This window comes from Procambarus clarkii, chromosome 71, assembly GCF_040958095.1.
Source record: "Procambarus clarkii isolate CNS0578487 chromosome 71, FALCON_Pclarkii_2.0, whole genome shotgun sequence".
Classification (NCBI taxonomy): Eukaryota; Metazoa; Arthropoda; class Malacostraca; order Decapoda; family Cambaridae; genus Procambarus; species Procambarus clarkii.
The window spans coordinates 17,667,480-17,692,606 of NC_091220.1; the positions used below are offsets into that span (position 1 = coordinate 17,667,480).

The following is a 25,127-nucleotide window of genomic DNA, read 5'->3' on the forward strand; positions in this document are numbered from 1 at the left end:
AGGAAATACCACGAGGAAACAGGAGAGGTTGACAGTCGTCGCAGTAACTACCTAGGAGGTGTAGATGCTGGGCTTAGGGCGCCCAGCCCCAGAGAGAAGTAAAGGCCTACAGAGACACAGTCAGGTCACAAGCATTCCTCTCAGGGAAACACAGGCTTGAGTGTAAGGAGAGTGTGACCTGTGGTGCTCAACGTGACCTCAGTGTTGTGGCTAGTGAGAACGCTGGTATTCCCAAGGGATACTACACCTTCACCATTACATTATGAGTAATTATTGTAGGAATTTTGACCCATACACCTGTTGTGTTATGGTCTACCTGTATTATTAACCTGGGGGGCGCTGCCTTTTATATGTTCCCTCGTGAATAAATGACTCTAAAAGTCTCATGTGGAATATGGAATTTAACATGTCATATATGTAGCGTCAAGTCAGATATTTCTAGTTGATCGATCAATCTGATAATTAATCTGGGAAGTGAATATGAAATATGTTAACCTGGAACGTTAGCCAGACATAAGTTAGACACTTTGCAAAATAAATTAGATAAAATGTTGATGAGCGGAACTGTGGGGGGGGGGGGGGGGCGGTGAGAGAGGGCCGGGGGGAGGGAGAGGCAGCAGCCCAACCCGTTCTCGCACTTGCTTTTAGTCAATATTGGCTTATTTAATAAGTGCATATGTGACATACTAATTGATTGTGAATATTTTAGTTTACCTTGAAAAGCTTCATAGAAAACACCGACCTCACCTAACCTTCTTAGTATGTTAAGATAAGCATCTTATTGCTTCTTATTTACAATTATTACTTAACCTATCAACGGTATAGGTTAAGTAATAATTGTAATTACGAAGCAATAAGATGCTTATCTTAACATACTAAGAAGGTTAGGTAAGGTCAGTGTTTTCTATGAAGCTTTTCAAGGTAAACTAAAATATTCACAATCAACTAGTATGTCACATATGCACTTATTAAATAAGCCAATATTGACTGTGAGCAAGTGCGAGAACGGGTTGCGCGAGCCGCACACACGACTCTCACACCCCACAACACAGGCAGGGGCGCACACTAGAGTGTGTCAGCACATCTACGACACCTGTACAGTGGTGGGCGCGGGGCTGGGCGGGGCGGGGCGGGGCGGGGCGGCGCGGGGCGGGGCGGGGCGGGGCGGGGCGGGGCGGGGCGGGGCGGGGCGGGGCGGGGCGGGGCGGGGCGGGGCGGCGCGGGGCGGGGCGGGGCGGGGCGGGGCGGGGCGGGGCGGGGCGGGGCGGGGCGGGGCGGGGCGGGGCGGGGCGGGGCGGGGCAGCGTGAGCTGTTGTTGGCGGAAAATTTTCAACTCAAGTCGAAGTCAAACACACTAAATATGACAGCGAAGAAAGAAGTGTTCGTTTTTGTCCTCCAGGGACGGTGAAGGAATGGTAGTCCGGGACAGGTCCTCCAGGGACGGTGAAGGAAGGGTTGTCCGGGACAGGTCCTCCAGGGACGGTGAAGGAATGGTAGTCCGGGACAGGTCCTCCAGGGACGGTGAAGGAAGGGTTGTCCGGGACAGGTCCTCCAGGGACGGTGAAGGAATGGTAGTCCGGGACAGGTCCTCCAGGGACGGTGAAGGAAGGGTTGTCCGGGACAGGTCCTCCAGGGACGGTGAAGGAATGGTAGTCCGGGACAGGTCCTCCAGGGACGGTGAAGGAAGGGTTGTCCGGGACAGGTCCTCCAGGGACGGTGAAGGAAGGGTTGTCCGGGACAGGTCCTCCAGGGACGGTGAAGGAATGGTAGTCCGGGACAGGTCCTCCAGGGACGGTGAAGGAAGGGTTGTCCGGGACAGGTCCTCCAGGGACGGTGAAGGAATGGTAGTCCGGGACAGGTCCTCCAGGGACGGTGAAGGAAGGGTTGTCCGGGACAGGTCCTCCAGGGACGGTGAAGGAATAATAGTCCGGGACAGGTCCTCCAGGGACGGTGAAGGAAGGGTTGTCCGGGACAGGTCCTCCAGGGACGGTGAAGGAAGGGTTGTCCGGGACAGGTCCTCCAGGGACGGTGAAGGAATGGTAGTCCGGGACAGGTCCTCCAGGGACGGTGAAGGAAGGGTTGTCCGGGACAGGTCCTCCAGGGACGGTGAAGGAATGGTAGTCCGGGACAGGTCCTCCAGGGACGGTGAAGGAAGGGTTGTCCGGGACAGGTCCTCCAGGGACGGTGAAGGAATGGTAGTCCGGGACAGGTCCTCCAGGGACGGTGAAGGAAGGGTTGTCCGGGACAGGTCCTCCAGGGACGGTGAAGGAATGGTAGTCCGGGACAGGTCCTCCAGGGACGGTGAAGGAATGGTAGTCCGGGACAGGTCTTCCAGGGACGGTGAAGGAAGGGTTGTCCGGGACAGGTCCTCCAGGGACGGTGAAGGAAGGGTTGTCCGGGACAGGTCCTCCAGGGACGGTGAAGGAAGGGTTGTCCGGGACAGGTCCTCCAGGGACGGTGAAGGGAAGGTAGTCCGGGACAGGTCCTCCAGGGACGGTGAAGGAAGGGTTGTCCGGGACAGGTCCTCCAGGGACGGTGAAGGAATGGTAGTCCGGGACAGGTCCTCCAGGGACGGTGAAGGAAGGGTTGTCCGGGACAGGTCCTCCAGGGACGGTGAAGGAATGGTAGTCCGGGACAGGTCCTCCAGGGACGGTGAAGGAAGGGTTGTCCGGGACAGGTCCTCCAGGGACGGTGAAGGAATGGTAGTCCGGGACAGGTCCTCCAGGGACGGTGAAGGAAGGGTTGTCCGGGACAGGTCCTCCAGGGACGGTGAAGGAATGGTAGTCCGGGACAGGTCCTCCAGGGACGGTGAAGGAATGGTAGTCCGGGACAGGTCCTCCAGGGACGGTGAAGGAAGGGTTGTCCGGGACAGGTCCTCCAGGGACGGTGAAGAATGAGACGGGCGGTGTACTAACTGCTGCAGGAGATCTTCCCGTCTCCGGTGAAACCGCTGGGACAGAAGCACTTGTAGGAGCCGGGAATGTTGAGGCACTTGGCATGTGAGGCGCAGGTGGTGGCGTGACCGCACTCATTGATGTCCGTGCACTCGTCCAGGGGGTCCCCTGTGAACCCCTGGGGGCACCGGCACTCATACGACCCCTGGGTGTTCATGCAGGTCGCCGACGACCCGCAGGGGAAGGTCCAATTGGAGTCCTGCAGGAGGCCAGGCAGCAGGGTGGCCATCATGGCGTCCACGGCCGTCACTTCCAGGATGTGTGAGGTGGTGGACTCTAGCTCCTGGTCCTGGCCCTCGCTCTCGGAGGCTGGGTCCACACACTCGTTTATATCTTGTTAGTAAAGCAGCGTAAGATTAGTCTCCACCTGGCCACACCTGGCCTTCCCTCACTGCTTCATTAACAAGGGTTATCTCACACACCTGACACTAGTAAGATTAGTCAATCCCTAGGCACTACATCATTAACTAGGGTTATCTCACACACCTGACACTAGTAAGCATTAGTGATTAATACAATGGGAGTATAGATATATGACCCCAGGTGACCCCAGACACCCGCCATGTGGAATGTTTAGGTCTCGCTACACCCGCCCCTCACTAACACAGTCACTAACCACACAGGGTGAGGAAGAGACCATGGAATGCTCCGCCCTCTGGCTGTGTTGGTGTAGGGGAGGCAGCACCAACACTGGGCGCCAGACAGCCTGCTGCTGCAGCAGTAGCAGCACCAGCAGCAGCAGGCGGGCCAGCGAGACCCACCACACAACCGGCGGACCACAACAAGTAACTAGACCATAAACATCGCCACGAGGGGTAATTGACAACTAAGACTTTTACGCTAAATATAAAAGGATTCTATTTGAATCATGTTGCTAAGAGCCATTAGGTCAATGGTCACATGAGGCGATATTTAAGGAAGAGTTGCCTTAAAGGTGAAATGTCCAGCTGAGGACCCGTGAAGGTATTACAATACAGTGATCAGAGCTCCACGCCCCATTACCTATGCACGCCCCGTGGGTGCTGTACGGGTCCCCGAGGAAGCCAGGGGGACAGGCGCACGTGAAGTTGTTGATGCCGTGCACACAGACGGCGTTGGCGGCGCACGGCCGCGTCTCGCACTCGTTGATGTCCTGTAATGAGTGGTTGACTCGTTAGCGCGTGAGACAAGCCTTGCTTGTGGAGTTGTAATATAGGACCACCACTGCTCTGAGAATATTGTGTGTAAGATATTGCTAGTTTGGTCTCTGTTGCTGACCTCCTTCTCTCTCTTCCTTTTAAACTAAGACTAGGGTTCAATAGGGCTGTCAAATAACGTACCTGGTGAAACTGCAAGCGAGAGTTGTTATCCTACCTTAGCTCATCTGAAACCTACTCCTAAATACCCGTTTAGTATATGTATCAATTGGAATAAACGCTCCCTCTCTCTCTCTCTCTCTCTCTCTCTCTCTCTCTCTCTCTCAACAAACATATTTACCTCTGTCCATTTCCCTCCCCCCCGCCCTCAGCCCTGACGCCCCCCCCCCCTCCCGCCCCTCACCTTCCCCTCCCCACTCACTTCCCCCCCCCCCACTCACCTCCTCCCCACACTCACCTGACAGCCAGCGCGGGAGTAAGGGTCACCCTGGAACCCTGGGGGACATTCACACTCATGTCCGCCTTCTCTGTTGTGGCACTTGGCACTTGGTCCACAGGTGTCCGCTCGCTGGCACTCGTCCAGGTCCGCACACTGCAAGGGCAAGATATGAGAGGCCTGCGTGGCACAGGTGAGCTGGCACTCTGACGAGGCAGGAGTGCCGGAGTATGACAGGGAAGCTGCATCTGAGGGATGAGCTGCCACTAACACATGTAAAACCGGCCTCGGAGATTGATGGGATGCTGCCACTGATTAATGGGAAGAATGACATCACTTATGAATGGAAGGAACTATCAGGGGGAAAGCGCAAAGCCATTACGGCTATATAGCACTGGGAAGGGGTCAGGATAAGGATTTGGGATGGGACGGAGGGTAAGGAATGGTGTCCAACCACTTGGACGGTCGGGGATTGAACGTCGACCTTCATGAAGCGAGACCGTCGCTCTACCGTCCAGCCCAAGTGGTTGGACACTTATGAATGGAGAGAAAGTTCATAGATATTAGGGATGCTGCCACAGATGCCAGGGATGCTGTGTGAGATGTCACAGAGACAAGAATGGTTGACGATGCTCCCTGTGAGACACGATGAGGCTCACAACTGAGAAATATAATGTAGGAGATGATGAAAGACAATGAGACAGTTGCTCTGAGAGACTCAGTAGATCTGGAAAGGGGAAAGGTTAGAGGCTGGTGATGGGAAGAGATGATGGAGCCCTCAGGGGGTATTATCACCACCAAACAACAACAAGAATGGTAAATTTCAACGAGACAGAAAGAAAATATCTTTCCCGAGAACACACAGGAGAGCTCAACTAGAGTAAGAAATGATCCACATTTAGAGCTGCTAGAGTTGATCAAGTGAGAGAGTGAGTGGTGTGGAGATACTCACGCCAGTGTAGGGGTTGCCGATGAAGCCGTCAGGGCAGGTGCAGGTGTAGTTGCCGTGGAGATTGGAGCAGATGGCGTTGTGGCCGCACGCTCCTGGAGACTCGCACTCGTTGATGTCTGCAACACATCAACACCATTAGTGTCACCGACGACCATCTTGAGGTTATCTTGAGATCTTATCTTGAGATCTTATCTTGAGGTTATTTTGAGATGATTTCGGGGCTTTTTAGTGTCCCCGCGGCCCGGTCCTCGACCAGGCCTCCACCCCCAGGAAGCAGCCCGTGACAGCTGACTAACACCCAGGTACCTATTTTACTGCTAGGTAACAGGGGCATAGGGTGAAAGAAACTCTGCCCATTGTTTCTCGCCGGCGCCTGGGATCGAACCCAGGACCACAGGATCACAAGTCCAGCGTGCTGTCCGCTCGGCCGACCGGCTCCCTAATCACCCCGTCCTCTTAACTAATGCGCCTCACTGTGTACGCTATATTCCCCAACGTACATAATAAGGTGTACTATGTAGCGGCTCAGAAATATATCCACGTTTTCTTTGTAGGCTGGTTAGGGTTAGGTGGGTGGCTTGGGTTGGTGTGTTTTAGTAGCCCGTATTTTGTACGTTGTGGTAAGTCAAGAGGAGGACCTTCTGCCTCACCATACAACACAGCAGGATACTAATACTCACAATTTCTTGTTTACTTCAAATGCTCAGGACTAACTTTTGCGTGTTGTGTGTGTTAATAATGTGTTATTATGTGCGTGTGTGTATGTTGTGCGTGTGCACATGTACGGGACCTGTGGCGGTCCTCCGTGACCTTTGGTGACCCCGTGCTACCGGCTTTGGTAATCCTCTATGTCCACACACAAGCTTAACCCACACCCTGGCTTTTGTAATCAGTTAAAAGATAATCGGCTTTATCGTCACATTCTAAAGAAATAGTCATTCCCTACTCTCTCTCTCTCTGTCTCTCTCACTCGCTCTCTCTGTTTCTCTCTTTCTCTTTCTGTCTCTCTGTCTCTCTTCCTACTTGCAATATTGCCACCAGTTGGGTGTGTGGTGGCAGGCGTGGCGCGGGCGGCACCACTATGCCTCTGACAAGTGCCAGTCAACTAGGCCACCTGTACACAACTGAAGATGGCGGCGGGTCTGGTCAGGTCCAATAAAGGAATATACCCATAATACAGTACGATACAGCCTGGAGCCGCCTGGGAGTGCCTGCCTTGCGTCCCACTCTCCAGATACGGCGGCCCTGGAGTCCAGTACTCCATTAAGATATGAGGACAAGGAGCTGGGGTATGAGGACAAGGAGCTGGGGTATGAGGACAAGGAGCTGGGATATGAGGACAAGGAGCTGGGATAAGAAGAAAAGGAGCTGGGATATGAGGACAAGGAGCTGGGGTATGAGGACAAGGAGCTGGGGTATGAGGACAAGGAGCTGGGGTATGAGGACAAGGAGCTGGGGTATGAGGACAAGGAGCTGGGGTATGAGGACAAGGAGCTGGGATATGAGGACAAGGAGCTGGGGTATGAGGACAAGGAGCTGGGGTATGAGGACAAGGAGCTGGGGTATGAGGACAAGGAGCTGGGGTATGAGGACAAGGAGCTGGGATATGAGGACAAGTAGGAGGCTGGTGGCATAGCTGTAGAGGGGGGTGAGGGGGTGGGGGTGGAGGAGAGGGGGCAACTTTCTACCAGGAGCTCTCACACACGTGTTGGGGGGGGAGGAGGGGGCACACTGGTGGCCTATCGCACCCCCAGCCGAGTGCCACAGTCTGCCTGGTGGCACACTTTGCCACATTCCTCCAGCCACCACCATGGCCAGAGGTCACCCATCCATCCACTGGTCTGGACCACAGATCCTCATGCACACCCTAAACCCTCCCCCCAACACCTGCACCACACCTGTCACCCTCAGCACCAAGGACCTTAAGGTCTGATGTAGCGTCAGCACCAAGGACCTTAAGGTCTGATGTAGCGTCAGCACCAAGGACCTTAAGGTCTGATGTAGCGTCAGCACCAAGGACCTTAAGGTCTGATGTAGCGTCAGCACCAAGGACCTTAAGGTCTGATGTAGCGTCAGCACCAAGGACCTTAAGGTCTGGTGTAGTGTCACCACCAAGGACCTTAAGGTCTGGTTTGGTGTCACCACCAAGGACCTTAAGGTCTGATGTAGCGTCAGCACCAAGGACCTTAAGGTCTTCCTATCCTCGCTACACTACACATGTTGGGAGGGGATTTCAGTGGCAAGTTATTGGGACATTTTTTGTTCTGTGGTTCGCATCCTGTCAGCGCTGCGAGACTCCATCCTGCCGTGCTGGCGCGCCCTTCACCTCTCGCCTTTATCGCCTCTTCTAGTGTCCACTCTTTATACCTTTATCGTCAAACTTTGCGTGTGTGCGTGCGTGTGTGTTTACTGTTTGTGTCTGCAAGATTGAGCTCCAGCTCTTGGACCCCGTTTTTTTTAGCGGTTGGTTGTCGTTGTGTGTGTGTGTGTGTGTGTGTGTGTGTGTGTGTGTGTGTGTGTGTGTGTGTGTGTGTGTGTGTGTGTGTGTGTGTGTGTGTGTGTGTGTGGTGTGTGTGTGTGTGTGGTGTGTGGTGGTGTGTGTGTGTGTGTGTGAGTGTATGCGTGCATGTGCTCGCGCGTGTGCGTGAGGGACTCACCTGAACAAGTGTTGTAGCCGTCGCCGGTGAAGCCATCCTTGCACTTACAGGTGTAGTGCGCAGGCAAGTTACAACACTCCGCATCCTCTGCGCACTTATCAGCCAGCTCCGGTACCAGGCACTCGTCAATATCTGCAACATACATAATACACACTTATACAACCCATACAACAACACACACATTACATACACATTACAAATTCCTGTGGATTAGCGTAAATTACAGCCGCCCGTTAAGGGGCAACAGAGGCATAAGTAACTTAGTAAACATGGTCTAATGTCTCTACACTAAAATATTAGCTGTCAATGGGGGTCAAGACGCGACGTAGGGAGAGTGGGTTGTCATTATCTCCACCCCACACATCACCCTTTGGCACTTGGGGGTTCAAGACGTGTCCCAGAGTGCCTAAGGTGTTCCGTAAATGACTATACTGGATGTATACTTATACTGTACTGTGTGGCTACAGTACAACCCGTTCTCGCACTTTCTTACAGTCAATATTGACTTATTAAATACGTGCATATGTGACATACTAAACATACTAGTTTACCTTGAAAAGCTTCATAGAAAACACCGACCTCACCTAACCTTCTTAGTATGTTAAGATAAGCATCTTATTGCTTCGTAATTACAATTATTACTTAACCTATACCTTTAATAGGTTAAGTAATAATCTTATGCACGCCCTAAACCCCCCTAAAGCACGCCCTAAACCCGCCTTAAACCTATACCTATGATAGGTTAAGTAGTAATTGTAATTACGAAGCAATAAGATGCTTATCTTAACATACTAAGAAGGTTAGGTAAGGTCGGTGTTTTTTTATTAAGCTTTTCAAGGTAAACTAGTATGTTTAGTGTGTCACATATGCACATATTTAATTAGTCAATATTGACTATACGAAAGTGCGAGAACGGGTTGTACTGTAACCAAGCATGGGGGACCCCAACTTCTAAAAGGACATCACAGCCTTGAAAAAAGTTAATCACAGCTCCACAAATCATTCCAGAAGTGAGTCAGCTCACTCACCAAGGACAGGTGAGAGCCACAGGTGGCTAACAACACCCCCAAACCAGACATGACAAGGCTCATCTCTCAAGAGGCCTTTTAAAGTACTGAACAACCTGCAAGATATTAATCCACACCACCTCTTCAGAAGGTCAGGTGTGGATTAAGGTCATCAGAAGGTCAGGTGTGGCTCCTTGTAAGTGTACACTTACAAGGAGCCACGGTTTCAAGCTCAACAAGCCACAGTGTAGGACTGAGAACACATGCTGTTTCGCCCATAGGGTTATTAACCCGTGGAACCGCCTACCCGCCGAAGCCGTAAAGGATAAGATCCTCGATGCTACTAGAGATGGCCCTTAAGTTAATTAGGTGATGGATTTTGTGTCAATAACGAGTTATTACGGTAACCACTAGCATGGTGATTAATCAGTAGCATGGTGACCAACCACTAGCCTAGTGACCAACCACTAACCTAGTGACCAACCACTAACCAAGTGACCAACCACTAGCCTAGTGACCAACCACTAACCTAGTGACCAACCACTAACCTAGTGACCAACCACTAGCCTAGTGACCAACCACTAACCAAGTGACCAACCACTAGCCTAGTAACCAACCACTAACCAAGTGACCAACCACTAACCAAGTGACCAACCACTAACCAAGTGACCAACCACTAGCCTAGTGACCAACCACTAACCTAGTGACCAACCACTAACCAAGTGACCAACCACTAGCCTAGTAACCAACCACTAACCTAGTGACCAACCACTAGCCTAGTAACCAACCACTAACCAAGTGACCAACCACTAGCCTAGTAACCAACCACTAACCAAGTGACCAACCACTAGCCTAGTAACCAACCACTAACCAAGTGACCAACCACTAACCAAGTGACCAACCACTAACCAAGTGACCAACCACTAGCCTAGTAACCAACCACTAACCAAGTGACCAACCACTAGCCTAGTGACCAACCACTAGCCTAGTGACCAACCACTAGCCTAGTGACCAACCACTAACCTAGTGACCAACCACTAACCAAGTGACCAACCACTAGCCTAGTAACCAACCACTAACCAAGTGACCAACCACTAACCAAGTGACCAACCACTAACCAAGTGACCAACCACTAGCCTAGTGACCAACCACTAGCCTAGTAACCAACCACTAACCAAGTGACCAACCACTAGCCTAGTAACCAACCACTAACCAAGTGACCAACCACTAACCTAGTGACCAACCACTAACCAAGTGACCAACCACTAGCCTAGTAACCAACCACTAACCAAGTGACCAACCACTAACCAAGTGACCAACCACTAACCAAGTGACCAACCACTAGCCTAGTGACCAACCACTAGCCTAGTAACCAACCACTAACCAAGTGACCAACCACTAACCAAGTGACCAACCACTAACCTAGTGACCAACCACAGACATACTGGTGAGTGTGTGTTTATGAGTCAGCAACATTGTGTGTCGTTAGAAACCAGTCTACCAGAACCAGCCAATTAGCAGGAGCCAGGACCAGCCGACCACACTACCTGCATCCTGTAATAACTCCCCCCCCCCCCAACACTCCCCCACCTAACTTAAGCAAAAAAAAACTCCCATAACTTAACATCTTTGAGGAAATCATATTCATAACTTCACCAATTTCACAGGAGCCGCGCCCAGATCCTGTTGATAATAGGGCGCGGGGATTAGTTTTCTTGCTTATCATAACTTGCAAGTAATTGTTTTTTATGTGAGAGTCAAGGCGTGCGCAGTGAGCGTGCGCAGTGAGCGTGCGCAGTGGGCGTGCGCAGTGGGCGTGCACAGATCATCGTCAGCGGTACATTATGGCGCGTTAATACCTGGAGATTACAGCCAGGAGGCCAGAGTATCCCTCCACCCAAGGTCACCTTCCACCCTTCTTGGTAACACTGTAACACAGTGTAGAGTGGTACCAGTGTTGTGGTAACACTGTAACACAGGGTGGAGTGGTACAGTGTTGTGGTAACACTGTCACGCAGGGGTGGAGTGGTACCAGTGTTGTGGTAATACTGTAACACAGTGTGGAATGGTACAGTGTTGTAGTAACACTGGAACGCAGTGTGGAGTGGTACAGTGTTGTGGTAACACTGTAACACAGTGTGGAATGGTACAGTGTTGTAGTAACACTGGAACACAGTGTGGAGTGGTACCAGTGTTGTGGTAACACTGGAACAGCAGGGTGGAGTGGTACAGTGTAGCAGTAACACTAACATCTCACACTTGTCACAGGAGGAGGCGTCAGGTCCAGCTGGGAACCAGAGACCAGTACTGAAGGTTAGGTAAGGTCGGGGTTGGCAGTACACACAACTACCTCAGACGTCTTCACCACCTTCTGCTGACATGTTGACTATGAAGTCATTAGTGAAGCAAAAAAACCTCCACTGAAGCTTCCAGAATGTTTAAGGAGTAACCCAAGATGGTTTAAGACGCGTGAGGTGGCTTGCCCGGGTCGTGGCCTCTGCCCTAGCGAACGTGTACACACACACATATATATATATATATATATATATATATATATATATATATATATATATATATATATATATATATATATATATATATATATATATATATATATATATATATATATATGCGGAAAATCCACAGAGAAATATGAAATGAGGTGAACGTTTCGGCTTTGTTAAAGCCTTTGTCAACACCAGACTGACTAAGGAGAAGGGAGAAGGGGGGAAGATATATAGGCCGACACCTGACCACCCCATCCCAAGGGTTGGTCAGGTGTAATTAACCAAAAACAGGTATAGCTTAGCTTAGAATGGTCAAAGAGGATTAAGTGGTCAGAGAATAAGGATGAAAGATTAAAGAAAAGCCTCATGAACACACAATATATGAATATATATTGTGTGTTCATGAGGCTTTTCTTTAATCTTTCATCCTTATTCTCTGACCACTTAATCCTCTTTGACCATTCTAAGCTAAGCTATACCTGTTTTTGGTTAATTACACCTGACCAACCCTTGGGATGGGGTGGTCAGGTGTCGGCCTATATATCTTCCCCCCTTCTCCCTTCTCCTTAGTCAGTCTGGTGTTGACAAAGGCTTTAACAAAGCCGAAACGTTCACCTCATTTCATATTTCTCTGTGGATTTTCCGCATAAAATGATCAGTGTTTTGTGATCGTCAATTGCATATATATATATATATATATATATATATATATATATATATATATATATATATATATATATATATATATATATATATATATATATATATATTGTTTAACAACGAAGTGAGATAATTTTCAACAATTTAATTGGGAGAGTTTTTCTTCAATAACTAAAAACATTTTCAATAGAAACACTATTGAATCGGCTTTAATACAAATTACAAAGCCGTACAATATGAACATTAATAATATTTGTACAATTTGGGTTTATTTTTAATTGCCAAATTAAACAAAACTATTTGAGTTAGATCATTAATACAGTTATGTCATTAGTATCGTCGGTTCCTGGAACTGACATGAATTAGTCAGTGGGTCTTGTGCAGTTTCCTCTTGTTCTTGTCTTAGGCATTGTCATTCACCTCTCATGTATCCTTCCTGCGTATATGTCCCCTCTTCTCAGTTGTAATGTTCAGCCTTCTGGAGGAGGAGGAGAGTGTGTAGTGTGCGACACCATCGTTCATGAGAAGGTTGAGTAAGTCATAAAAAAGTGGGGCTAGTGACCTGAAGATGTTTAAACACTTCCCATGTTGATCCCCGTGCTTGGCTTTCAAAGTGTTTCCCAGCCCCCTTCCCCAGCCCCCTTCCCCTAACCCCTAACCCCAGGCCCCCCCCCCCTCATCAAACACTACGACACCCCCGCCCCCACAACACACACAAACAGGCCAACAGACGAGGCAGAGAGATGAGTGTTCACCTCACAACTGAGTGAGTCCTCACTACTCTCCCTTTTTTCATACCTCAATTGTTTTTTTGACGCACAGGTGAGTTACAGGAGCCTGCTGACTCCTGTTACCATGCTGAGAGTTGTCCCTCCCCCCCCCCCCCATGGCTCATGGCTCACCCACTAGTTTACCCTGGAACACGACTCTCTCTCAACAACAAGGTGCCCAGTTACTGTCGCAGGGAATGGCGCCAACAGCTAAGGACCCTCGCCTAGTCAATCCTCCCCCGGCCAGGATACTAGGCTGTCGCGCGCCATATTGCTGGAGAGTACACTGAGGGACAAGCTTCTACTGGCGTTTAGTACTGTTGTTGGTGACGCAGATGGTCACGCCTGCCCCTGAGAGCGCCATACAGGTGGCCCGCCAGGTGGACCAGCAGGTGGCCCGGCAGGTGGACCAGCAGGAGGACCAGCAGGTGGCCCGGCAGGTGGCCCGACAGGTGGCCCGGCAGGTGGACCAGCAGGTGGCCCGGCAGGTGGCCCAGCAGGACGGAAGTTCTCGGGTGACAGAACATAGGAACAGTTGCTGTCATGTGTGGGTGGCCGCCGCGGCACTCAGGTGACACGCACACACGCGTCGACACCAGTGACCGACAGTTGCCCCCGGTGGTGTAGGGGGCCACCGGTGGTGTAGGGGGGCCCCTGGTGGTGCAGAGGGCCACCTTGAGGGTGTGTGGCTTGGGGTCCTGAGGTACCGGTATGGTGGCGTGGGCGGCCTCGTACTGGTAGTCACATGTCAGTGTTGTGTTGCACTTGGGAGGGAGAGGTCACGCCCACTCTCACTCCCGGCCCACCCGTCTGGTCACGCCCACTCTCACTCCCGGCCCACCTGTCTCACCCCAAGATACCGTGACCTCATCGTCTGTCATCCACAAAGGTCACCACAAGGTCTTGTGACAGAGACAAGGGAGAGACAGGGAACCTTCAGGGGATGCTCTACACCCTCACCATGAACCAAACTCTCCATCAGGTTCTCCTCACAGTGAGAGAGAGTGCTGACAGCGGGGCTCAGAGCGCCATATGCTGACGGCGGACCGCTGCCCACCGCCCCGCAGACAATGACGTCAACCGTTCGTGACCCGCTGCCGTCCCGGGGCTCTCAGAGTGTACCCGCTGCCACACACCTGCGGGACGCGGGTTCTTGCGCAAGGAAACCCCTTTAGGGCTCTTGCGCAAGGAAGACTCCTTTAGGGCTCTCGCGCAAGGAAGACCCCTTTAGGGCTCTTGCGCAAGGAAGACTCCTTTAGGGCTCTTGCGCAAGGAAGACCCCTTTAGGGCTCTTGCGCAAGGAAGACCCCTTTAGGGCTCTTGCGCAAGGAAGACTCCTTTAGGGCTCTTGCGCAAGGAAGACCCCTTTAGGGCTCTTGCGCAAGGAAGACCACTTTAGGGCTCTTGCGCAAGGAAGGCTCCTTTAGGGCTCTTGCGCAAGGAAGACCCCTCTAGGGTTCTTGTGGGGTACGCCGACCCTAATCCTCCAGGGTACACTGCCGGGAGGTCTGAGACATCCGGCCCCACCAGAGACCATGAGAGTGGCGGCGTTGGTCAGTACTCACCACTGTACCCAGGCTATGGTGGTCCTCAAGGGTCGCCTCACACTTATTGTCTTGTGGGTGTGGCAGAGTGTCTCTGGGTGTAAGAGGTCCTAACTGGCTGCACTCTGGCTGGTCTTCCTGTCTTTGGAGGAGGGGTATGGGGGCGAGGGGGAGGGGGGGGGGTTGTATACATAGGTGTATAATGAGAACTGTGATAGCAGTCGGGCTGTCCGCCTTGCTGACACCAGGCGGGCAGTCCGCCTTGCTGTATCTTAAGATAAAGAGATGCCCAAGACTGCGGCCATATTGTAGAGGGGGTGTGTCCCCCCCCCCCTCCCACCACGCCACACACCTGCCAGAAACACTCCCAGGAAGAGTGAAGAGGGAAGAGGGGGTGGGGGGGGGGGTGCCCGGGTCATTGAACCAGGTGTGGGCGTCAGGTGTCAGCCCCAGGCGGCCCCTGCCCGCCCACGCCCACACCGCAACCACACAAGGAATGGAGACACTGACACAAGGGGAAAGTGATACCTGCAGGTGTGTCAGTAGCAGGGGGAGGGAAGTGTAGTGGGCCAGCAGGTGTGTCAGTAGCAGGGGGAGGGAAGGTAGTGGGCCAGCAGGTGTGTCAGTAGCAGGGGGAGGGAGGGAGGGTAGTGGACCAGCAGGTGTGTCAGCACCAGGGTGAGGGAGGGAGGGAGGGTAGTGGACCAGCAGGTGTGTCAGTAGCAGGGGGAGGGAAGGTAGTGGACCAGCAGGTGTGTCAGTAGCAGGGGGAGGGAGGGAGGGTAGTGGACCAGCAGGTGTGTCAGTAGCAGGGGGAGGGAGGGAGGGTAGTGGACCAGCAGGTGTGTCAGCACCAGGGTGAGGAAGGGAGGGTAGTGGACCAGCAGGTGTGTCAGTAGCAGGGGGAGGGAAGGTAGTGGACCAGCAGGTGTGTCAGTAGCAGGGGGAGGGAAGGTAGTGGGCCAGCAGGTGTGTCAGTAGCAGGGGGAGGGAGGGAGGGTAGTGGACCAGCAGGTGTGTCAGTAGCAGGGGGAGGGAGGGCGGGTAGTGGACCAGCAGGTGTGTCAGCACCAGGGTGAGGGAGGGAGGGAGGGTAGTGGACCAGCAGGTGTGTCAGTAGCAGGGGGAGGGAAGGTAGTGGGCCAGCAGGTGTGTCAGTAGCAGGGGGAGGGAGGGAGGGTAGTGGACCAGCAGGTGTGTCAGCACCAGGGTGAGGGAGGGTAGTGGACCAGCAGGTGTGTCAGCACCAGAGTGAGGGAGGGTAGTGGACCAGCAGGTGTGTCAGCACCAGGGTGAGGGAGGGTAGTGGACCAGCAGGTGTGTCAGCACCAGGGTGAGGGAGGGTAGTGGACCAGCAGGTGTGTCAGCACCAGGGTGAGGGAGGGTAGTGGACCAGCAGGTGTGTCAGCACCAGGGTGAGGGAGGGTAGTGGACCAGCAGGTGTGTCAGCACCAGGGTGAGGGAGGGTAGTGGACCAGCAGGTGTGTCAGCACCAGTGTGAGGGAGGGTAGTGGACCAGCAGGTGTGTCAGCACCAGGGTGAGGGAGGGTAGTGGACCAGCAGGTGTGTCAGCACCAGGGTGAGGGAGGGAGGGAGGGTAGTGGACCAGCAGGTGTGTCAGTAGCAGGGGGAGGGAAGGTAGTGGGCCAGCAGGTGTGTCAGTAGCAGGGGGAGGGAGGGAGGGTAGTGGACCAGCAGGTGTGTCAGCACCAGGGTGAGGGAGGGAGGGAGGGTAGTGGACCAGCAGGTGTGTCAGTAGCAGGGGGAGGGAAGGTAGTGGGCCAGCAGGTGTGTCAGTAGCAGGGTGAGGGAGGGAGGGTAGTGGACCAGCAGGTGTGTCAGCACCAGGGTGAGGAAGGGAGGGTAGTGGACCAGCAGGTGTGTCAGCACCAGGGGGAGGGAGGGAGGGTAGTGGACCAGCAGGTGTGTCAGTAGCAGTGGGAGGGAGGGTAGTGGACCAGCAGGTGTGTCAGCACCAGTGTGAGGAAGGGAGGGTAGTGGACCAGCAGGTGTGTCAGTAGCAGGGGGAGGGAGGGTAGTGGACCAGCAGGTGTGTCAGCACCAGGGTGAGGGAGGGAGGGAGGGAGGGTAGTGGACCAGCAGGTGTGTCAGCACCAGGGTGAGGGAGGGTAGTGGACCAGCAGGTGTGTCAGCACCAGGGTGAGGGAGGGTAGTGGACCAGCAGGTGTGTCAGCACCAGGGTGAGGGAGGGTAGTGGACCAGCAGGTGTGTCAGCACCAGGGTGAGGGAGGGTAGTGGACCAGCAGGTGTGTCAGCACCAGGGTGAGGGAGGGTAGTGGACCAGCAGGTGTGTCAGCACCAGGGTGAGGGAGGGTAGTGGACCAGCAGGTGTGTCAGCACCAGGGTGAGGGAGGGGAGGGAGGGTAGTGGACCAGCAGGTGTGTCAGCACCAGGGTGAGGAAGGGAGGGAGGGTAGTGGACCAGCAGGTGTGCCCCGGGGCTGTGGCTCTTCACACCAAACTGTTGTCTCTCATGTTGGAACATCGTGTACACATCCCAGTGTTAATTATTATCACAATATTAACTTGTGTGTCGTCTAAGTGTTGTGGGGTCGTCAACCTGGACCAGAGCGGCCAGGAATGTGTAGGAGGGAGAGAGAGAGAGAGCATCTTAGCGGCACAGTAGGCGTAAGCTTCAACAGGTCACTGATCTTGTAAGACGTGGGAGAACCAGCCACCACCACCACAACCACCATTCTCTACCACTATCCTCTACTACCACCACCCTCTACCACTACCCTCTTCTACAACCACCACCCTCTACCACTACCCTCTTCTACCACTACCCTCTACCACCACCACCCTCTACCACTACCCTCTTCTACAACCACCACCCTCTACCACCCTCCAGGGGGCCTCGTAGCCTGGTGGATAGCGCGCAGGACTCCTAATTCTGTGGCGCGGGTTCGATTCCCGCACGAGGCAGAAACAAATGGGCAAAGTTTCTTTCACCCTAAATGCCCCTGTTACCTAGCAGTAAATAGGTACCTGGGAGTTAGTCAGCTGTCACGGGCTGCTTCCTGGGGGTGGAGGCCTGGTCGAGGACCGGGCCGCGGGGACACTAAAGCCCCGAAATCATCAAGATAACCTCAAGAAGGTAACCATCTTCCAAATCGCTAAACACAGTGTCCGTGACTTAATGTTACAAAACCCTGTTGAATACATTACCATAATACAGTGAGAGCCGTGTAGAGTGTAGAGTATCTGGTGTACCACCAGCGTGCCCCCCTGGGCCACTACACCCCACCCCACACACTTCACACCCAAGTGTGTCCATCAAAGTGTCACTTGAACATACACTCGACCACCACAACACCTGTGAGTGCTCGTCAACACAAGAACCACTCCACCTTCAAGTCATCAGACAAGTGTAAACTTATTCACTGATGTACTAATACTGACAGGTGTCTCAGTTTACTGTGTATATACACCTACACACCCTCCAGGGGTTGATAGGCCTTAACCTCAACACCCTCCAGGGGTTGATAGGCCTTAACCTCTACACCCTCCAGAGGTTGATAGGCCTTAACCTCTACACCCTCCAGAGGTTGATAGGCCTTAACCTCTACATCCTCCAGGGGTTGATAGGCCTTAACCTCTACACCCTCCAGAGGTTGATAGGCCTTAACCTCTACACCCTCCAGGGGTTGATAGGCCTTAACCTCTACACCCTCCAGAGGTTGATAGGCCTTAACCTCTACACCCTCCAGAGGTTGATAGGCCTTAACCTCAACCACCCTCCAGAGGTTGATAGGCCTTAACCTCTACACCCTCCAGAGGTTGATAGGCCTTAACCTCTACACCCTCCAGAGGTTGATAGGCCTTAACCTCTACACCCTCCAGAGGTTGATAGGCCTTAACCTCTACACCCTCCAGAGGTTGATAGGCCTTAACCTCAACCACCCTCCAGAGGTTGATAGGCCTTAACCTCAACCACCCTCCAGAGGTTGATAGGCCTTAACCTCTACACCCTCCAGAGGTTGATAGGCCTTAACCTCTACACCCTCCAGAGGTTGATAGGCCTTAACCTCAACCACCCTCCAGAGGTTGATAGGCCTTAACCTCAACACCCTCCAGAGGTTGATAGGCCTTAACCTCAACCACCCTCCAGAGGTTGATAGGCCTTAACCTCAACCACCCTCCAGAGGTTGATAGGCCTTAACCTCAACCCTCCAGAGGTTGATAGGCCTTAACCTCCACACCCTCCAGAGGTTGATAGGCCTTAACCTCAACCCTCCAGAGGTTGATAGGCCTTAACCTCAACCCTCCAGAGGTTGATAGGCCTTAACCTCAACCCTCCAGAGGTTGATAGGCCTTAACCTCAACCCTCCAGAGGTTGATAGGCCTTAACCTCCACACCCTCCAGAGGTTGATAGGCCTTAACCTCAACCCTCCAGAGGTTGATAGGCCTTAACCTCAACCCTCCAGAGGTTGATAGGCCTTAACCTCTACACCCTCCAGGGGTTGATAGGCCTTAACCTCAACCCTCCAGAGGTTGATAGGCCTTAACCTCAACCCTCCAGAGGTTGATAGGCCTTAACCTCTACACCCTCCAGGGGTTGATAGGCCTTAACCTCAACCCTCCAGGGGTTGATAGGCCTTAACCTCAACCCTCCAGAGGTTGATAGGCCTTAACCTCTACACCCTCCAGGGGTTGATAGGCCTTAACCTCAACCCTCCAGAGGTTGATAGGCCTTAACCTCCACACCCTCCAGAGGTTGATAGGCCTTAACCTCAACCCTCCAGAGGTTGATAGGCCTTAACCTCAACCCTCCAGAGGTTGATAGGCCTTAACCTCAACCCTCCAGAGGTTGATAGGCCTTAACCTCCACACCCTCCAGAGGTTGATAGGCCTTAACCTCAACCCTCCAGAGGTTGATAGGCCTTAACCTCTACACCCTCCAGAGGTTGATAGGCCTTAACCTCAACCCTCCAGAGGTTGATAGGCCTTAACCTCTACACCCTCCAGAGGTTGATAGGCCTTAACCTCTACACCCTCCAGAGGTTGATAGGCCTTAACCTCAACCACCCTCCAGAGGTTGATAGGCCTTAACCTCTACACCCTCCAGAGGTTGATAGGCCTTAACCTCCACACCCTCCAGAGGTTGATAGGCCTTAACCTCAATAGGGAAACAAACCAGCTCAGGAACCTTGGCTTCCACTGAAGAAAATAATAAATTAAGCAGACGCCCTCGTCACATAATGATCCAGGGGATACGAACAGCGGGAAGACTGAAGATCAAGATGGTGGAACAAGCTCCTTAAGACTCCACTTACAGCACCAAACGACCACTTTCACTGTAAACAGTAGTTACCCATGACTCTAACAACCAGTATTGCCATAAACTGTTCACATATAAATAAGTAAATAAGGTTGTGTGTTTGGGAAAGTAAGTATCGTTGATGAGTTTTCAAAGAGTGGTTACGGGTCATATGGGCAGGTAATGAGGCGATGTGTTTTACGTGTGGCAGTGATGTGAAGCGTGAGGTGCGGTACAACAACTTCCTCCACCTCCTCCACGGGCGGCATCGTGACCCAACCAGTTGGGCCTCGACCCTCCATACAGACAAGTAGATCCATCCACTCCTAACTTTCATTTTCTGATTCTTGGTAAACTTGTTTGGATGTGGGGCATACATATCTCTCTCTCTCTCTCTCTCTCTCTGGCTCTCTCTCTCTCTCTCTCTGGCTCTCTCTCTCTAGCTCTCTCTCTCTCTCTCTGTCTCTCTGTCTCTCTCTCTCTCTCTCTCTCTCTCTCTCTCTCTCTCTCTCTCTCTCTCTCTCTCTGGCTCTCTCTCTCTAGCTCTCTCTGGCTCTCTCTCTGTCTCTCTGTCTCTCTCTGTCTCTCTCTCTCTCTCTCTCTCTCTCTCTCTCTCTCTCTCTCTCTCTCTCTCTCTCTCTCTGGCTCTCTCTCTCTCTCTCTCTCTCTCTCTCTCTCTCTCTCTCTGGCTCTCTCTCTCTCTCTCTCTCTCTCTCTCTCTCTCTCTCTCTCTCTCTCTCTGGCTCTCTCTCTCTCTCTCTCTCTCTCTGGCTCTCTCTCTCTCTCTCTCTCTCTCTCTCTCTCTCTCTCTGGCTCTCTCTCTCTCTCTCTGGCTCTCTCTCTCTAGCTCTCTCTGGCTCTCTCTCTCTAGCTCTCTCTGGCTCTCTCTCTCTAGCTCTCTCTGGCTCTCTCTCTCTAGCTCTCTCTGGCTCTCTCTCTGTCTCTCTGTCTCTCTCTCTCTCTCTCTCTGGCTCTCTCTCTCTAGCTCTCTCTGGCTCTCTCTCTGTCTCTCTCTCTCTGTCTCTCTCTCTCTCTCTCTCTCTCTCTCTCTCTCTGGCTCTCTCTCTCTAGCTCTCTCTGGCTCTCTCTCTGTCTCTCTGGCTCTCTCTCTGTCTCTCTGGCTCTCTCTCTCTCTCTCTCTCTCTCTCTCTCTCTCTCTCTCTCTCTCTCTCTCTCACAGTAAGACAATAAAGGGATTGGAATTAATCTCCGTATACAGTTATGGTCATCAGACAGTATAGAAAACGGAAGAGGGAGTTGATCTCGCTCACTTTAATGGGAAACTTGCTTAAATTATTGGTTATGGTTTCCCATTCTTCATGAGAACCTACCGTACGATTCTTGGGTAATTTAGGCAGGTGTGTGTGTGGTGGAGGAGCTGGGTAGCCCACTCCGTGCCACGTGTGGGTGTACTGAGGACCTGAAACACCTCAGGTGACGTAGAACGTCTTGGTGGTGAGTCACCTGCCCCTGCCCACACCTGCCACCGCCCACACCTGCCTCCGCCCCCAGGGCCAGATAAAACCTGAACCCATGAGAGCATGGGAACCATCTTAGCCATGAGGGGAAGGAGGAGGTGTGTGGGACGGGGTGGAGGTGTGTGAGACAGGGTGGAGGGGTGTAAACGGTACACTGCCGTACCTGGAGGCCACACTGCCGTACCTGGAGGCCACACTGCCGTACCTGGAGGCCACACTGCCGTACCTGGAGGCCACACTGCCGTACCTGGAGGCCACACTGCCGTACCTGGAGGCCACTCTGCCGTACCTGGAGGCCACACTGCCGTACCTAGAGGCCACACTGCCGTACCTGGAGGCCACACTGCCGTACCTGGAGGCCACACTGCCGTACCTGGAGGCCACACTGCCGTACCTGGAGGCCACACTGCCGTACCTGGAGGCCACAGTGTCACCGTCCGCGACAACACTGACAATGTGGAGCAAGTGTTGCAACTCCAGTCACTTATTGTCAATACTGACTAGAGGGGCGTGACGTCACAGTCGACACACCACTCCCTCATGTTTACGTCAGTCACAGATGGCGCCAGTTGCGCCATGCAGGTCACGGGGAGAGGTATTCTGCCACTCTCTCTCTCTCACTTTCTTGCTCTACTATACGGCAAAATCTGGACAGAATAGTCACAGGTCACCTCCAGGGTGGGGTGGGTGGAGGTCACCTCCAGGATGAGGTGGGTGGAGGTCACCTCCAGGGTGAGGTGGGTGGAGGTCACCTCCAGGGTGAGGTGGGTAGAGGTCACCTCCAGGGTGGGGTGGGTAGAGGTCACCTCCAGGGTGAGGTGGGTGGAGGTCACCTCCAGGGTGAGGTGGGTGGAGGTCACCTCCAGGGTGGGGTGGGTAGAGGTCACCTCCAGGGTGAGGTGGGTGGAGGTCACCTCCCACGCCAGCCAGGGTGACCCCAGCGCCCGGGGGGGAGGAGGGGGGAGGCGTCTGGGACTCGGGTAACGGAGACGCCAAACCTGATTGTCTTCACCCTAGTAAGTGCTGCTCTTATACCACCTCACTGGTATTTCCTGTGGTGGTGGCTGTGGTGGTGGCTGCGGTGGTGGCTGTGGTGGTGGCTGTGGTGGTGGCTGTGGTGCAGGCTGTGGTGCAGGCTGTGGTGGTGGCTGTGGTGCAGGCTGTGGTGGTGGCTGTGGTGGTGGCTGTGGTGGTGGCTGTGGTGGTGGCTGTGGTGGTGGCTGTGGTGGTGGCTGTGGTGCAGGCTGTGGTGGTGGCTGTGGTGGTGGCTGTGGTGGTGGCTGTGGTGGTGGCTGTGGTGCAGGCTGTGGTGGTGGCTGTGGTGCAGGCTGTGGTGGTGGCTGTGGTGGTGGCTGTGGTGGTGGCTGTGGTGCAGGCTGTGGTGGTGGCTGTGGTGCAGGCTGTGGTGGTGGCTGTGGTGGTGGCTGTGGTGGTGGCTGTGGTGCAGGCTGTGGTCGTGGCTGTGGTGGTGGCTGTGGTGCAGGCTGTGGTCGTGGCTGTGGTGGTGGCTGTGGTGCAGGCTGTGGTGCAGGCTGTGGTGCAGGCTGTGGTGCAGGCTGTGGTCGTGGCTGTGGTGCAGGCTGTGGTGCAGGCTGTGGTGCAGGCTGTGGTGCAGGCTGTGGTCGTGGCTGTGGTGGTGGCTATGGTGCAGGCTGTGGTGCAGGCTGTGGTGCAGGCTGTGGTGCAGGCTGTGGTGCAGGCTGTGGTGCAGGCTGTGGTGCAGGCTGTGGTCGTGGCTGTGGTGGTGGCTGTGGTGGTGGCTGTGGTGCAGGCTGTGGTGCAGGCTGTGGTGCAGGCTGTGGTGGTGTGCTTGGTGCAGGCTGTGGTGGCGGCTGTGGTGCAGGCTGTGGTGCAGGCTGTGGTGCAGGCTGTGGTGCAGACTGTGGTGCAGGCTGTGGTGCAGGCTGTGGTGCAGGCTGTGGTGCAGACTGTGGTGCAGGCTGTGGTGCAGGCTGTGGTGGCGGCTGTGGTGGTGGCTGTGGTGGTGGCTGTGGTGCAGGCTGTGGTGCAGGCTGTGGTGGTGGCTGTGGTGCAGGCTGTGGTGGTGGCTGTGGTGGTGGCTGTGGTGCAGGCTGTGGTGCAGGCTGTGGGGGCGGCTGTGGTGGTGGCTGTGGTAGTGGCTGTGGTGCAGGCTGTGGTGCAGGCTGTGGTGCAGGCTGTGGTGCAGGCTGTGGTGCAGGCTGTGGTCGTGGCTGTGGTGGTGGCTATGGTGCAGGCTGTGGTGGTGGCTGTGGTGGTGGCTGTGGTGCAGGCTGTGGTGGTGGCTGTGGTGCAGGCTGTGGTGCAGGCTGTGGGGGCGGCTGTGGTGGTGGCTGTGGTAGTGGCTGTGGTGCAGGCTGTGGCGCAGACTGAGCAGTATATATAGTGTAGTTATTGTGTTGACATTTCACACAAGTAACACATCCCCTGTTCTTCAAGAATTATCTAAGTAATTGCCCATTTCTGTTCAAGAATTGTTCAGTATTAATAGTAACATCACTTCAATAATTAGCTTGGGTTGTTCTTCAGTATAAGTGCTTCCCATTCTCTAGAGAACAGCTTTCATAGCCTGGAGAATACCTTCTGCACCTTAGAGAACACCTTTTGCCCTTAGAGAACACCTTCTGTCCTTAGAGAACACCTTTTGCCCTTAGAGAACACCTTCTGACCTTAGAGAACACCTTCTGCCCCTAGAGAACACCTTCTGCCCCTAGAGAACACCATGTACACCCTAGAGAACACCATGTACACCCTAGGGAACACCATCTACACCCTAGAGAACACCATGTACACCCTAGGGAACACCATCTACACCCTAGAGAACACCATCTACACCCTAGAGAACACCATCTACACCCTAGGGAACAGCATGTACACCCTAGGGAACACCACCTACACCCTAGAGAACACCATCTACACCCTAGAGAACACCATCTACACCCTAGAGAACACCATCTACACCCTAGAGAACACCATCTACACCCTAGAGAACACCCTCCACACCCTAGAGAACACCCTCCACACCCTAGGGAACACCATCTACACCCTAGAGAACACCCTCCACACCCTAGAGAACACCACCTACACCCTAGAGAACACCACCTACACCCTAGGGAACACCACCTACACCCTAGGGAACACCCTCCACACCCTAGGGAACACCACCTACACCCTAGAGAACACCATCTACACCCTAGAGAACACCATCTACACCCTAGAGAACACCACCTACACCCTAGAGAACACCACCTACACCCTAGGGAACACCACCTACACCCTAGGGAACACCCTCCACACCCTAGAGAACACCCTCCACACCCTAGAGAACACCACCTACACCCTAGGGAACACCCTCCACACCCTAGACCACCTTCCAGAAACAAACGATGATGCAGTGTTGCAACAGCTGCGCCAAAACGCTGGAAATCCCTGGAATTAATCAGGGTTGCCATTCGTCTGACCTTCCTAAGATTAACATCTTCAGTCTCCCTCAACCACTGGACCTCTGGCCGCCTGGCGTCGCCTCCTAGCACCTTACCTCCTCCTCTAGGTAAGCTGCACCTCCAGGGAAGAGTGCCACTCTTCCAGGGAACGGCGTGGCACTTCCAGGGAAGGGGTGGCACTTCTAGGGAAGGGGGTGGTACTTCCAGGGAAGGGGTGGCACTTCTAGGGAAGGGGGTGGCACTTCTAGGGAAGGGGGTGGTACTTCCAGGGAAAGGGGTGGCACTTCCAGGGAAGGGGTGGCACTTCTAGGGAAGGGGTGGCA

At 53.6% G+C, this 25,127-nt stretch overlaps 3 protein-coding genes across 3 annotated transcripts; 1 reads left to right on the top strand and 2 right to left on the bottom strand.

Moving 5' to 3' along the window:
* Positions 1–1,334: 1,334 nt before the first annotated feature.
* LOC138356277 (uncharacterized) lies at positions 1,335–3,032 on the bottom strand. The gene has a single exon (XM_069312251.1). The coding sequence runs from the start codon at positions 3,030–3,032 to the stop codon at positions 1,335–1,337; it is 1,698 nt and encodes a 565-aa protein (XP_069168352.1).
* An 850-nt stretch (positions 3,033–3,882) lies between these two features.
* LOC138356278 (adhesion G protein-coupled receptor E1-like) lies at positions 3,883–20,173 on the bottom strand. The gene is made up of 6 exons (XM_069312252.1): positions 20,107–20,173; positions 8,136–8,267; positions 7,384–7,638; positions 5,479–5,594; positions 4,548–4,682; positions 3,883–4,086 (listed from the first exon to the last, which is right to left on the bottom strand). The coding sequence occupies exons 1-6, from the start codon at positions 20,171–20,173 to the stop codon at positions 3,883–3,885; spliced, it is 909 nt and encodes a 302-aa protein (XP_069168353.1).
* Positions 20,174–24,083: 3,910 nt separating this feature from the next.
* Positions 24,084–24,800, top strand: LOC138356279 (adventurous-gliding motility protein Z-like). Its single transcript, XM_069312254.1, has one exon. The coding sequence runs from the start codon at positions 24,084–24,086 to the stop codon at positions 24,798–24,800; it is 717 nt and encodes a 238-aa protein (XP_069168355.1).
* Positions 24,801–25,127: the final 327 nt, after the last annotated feature.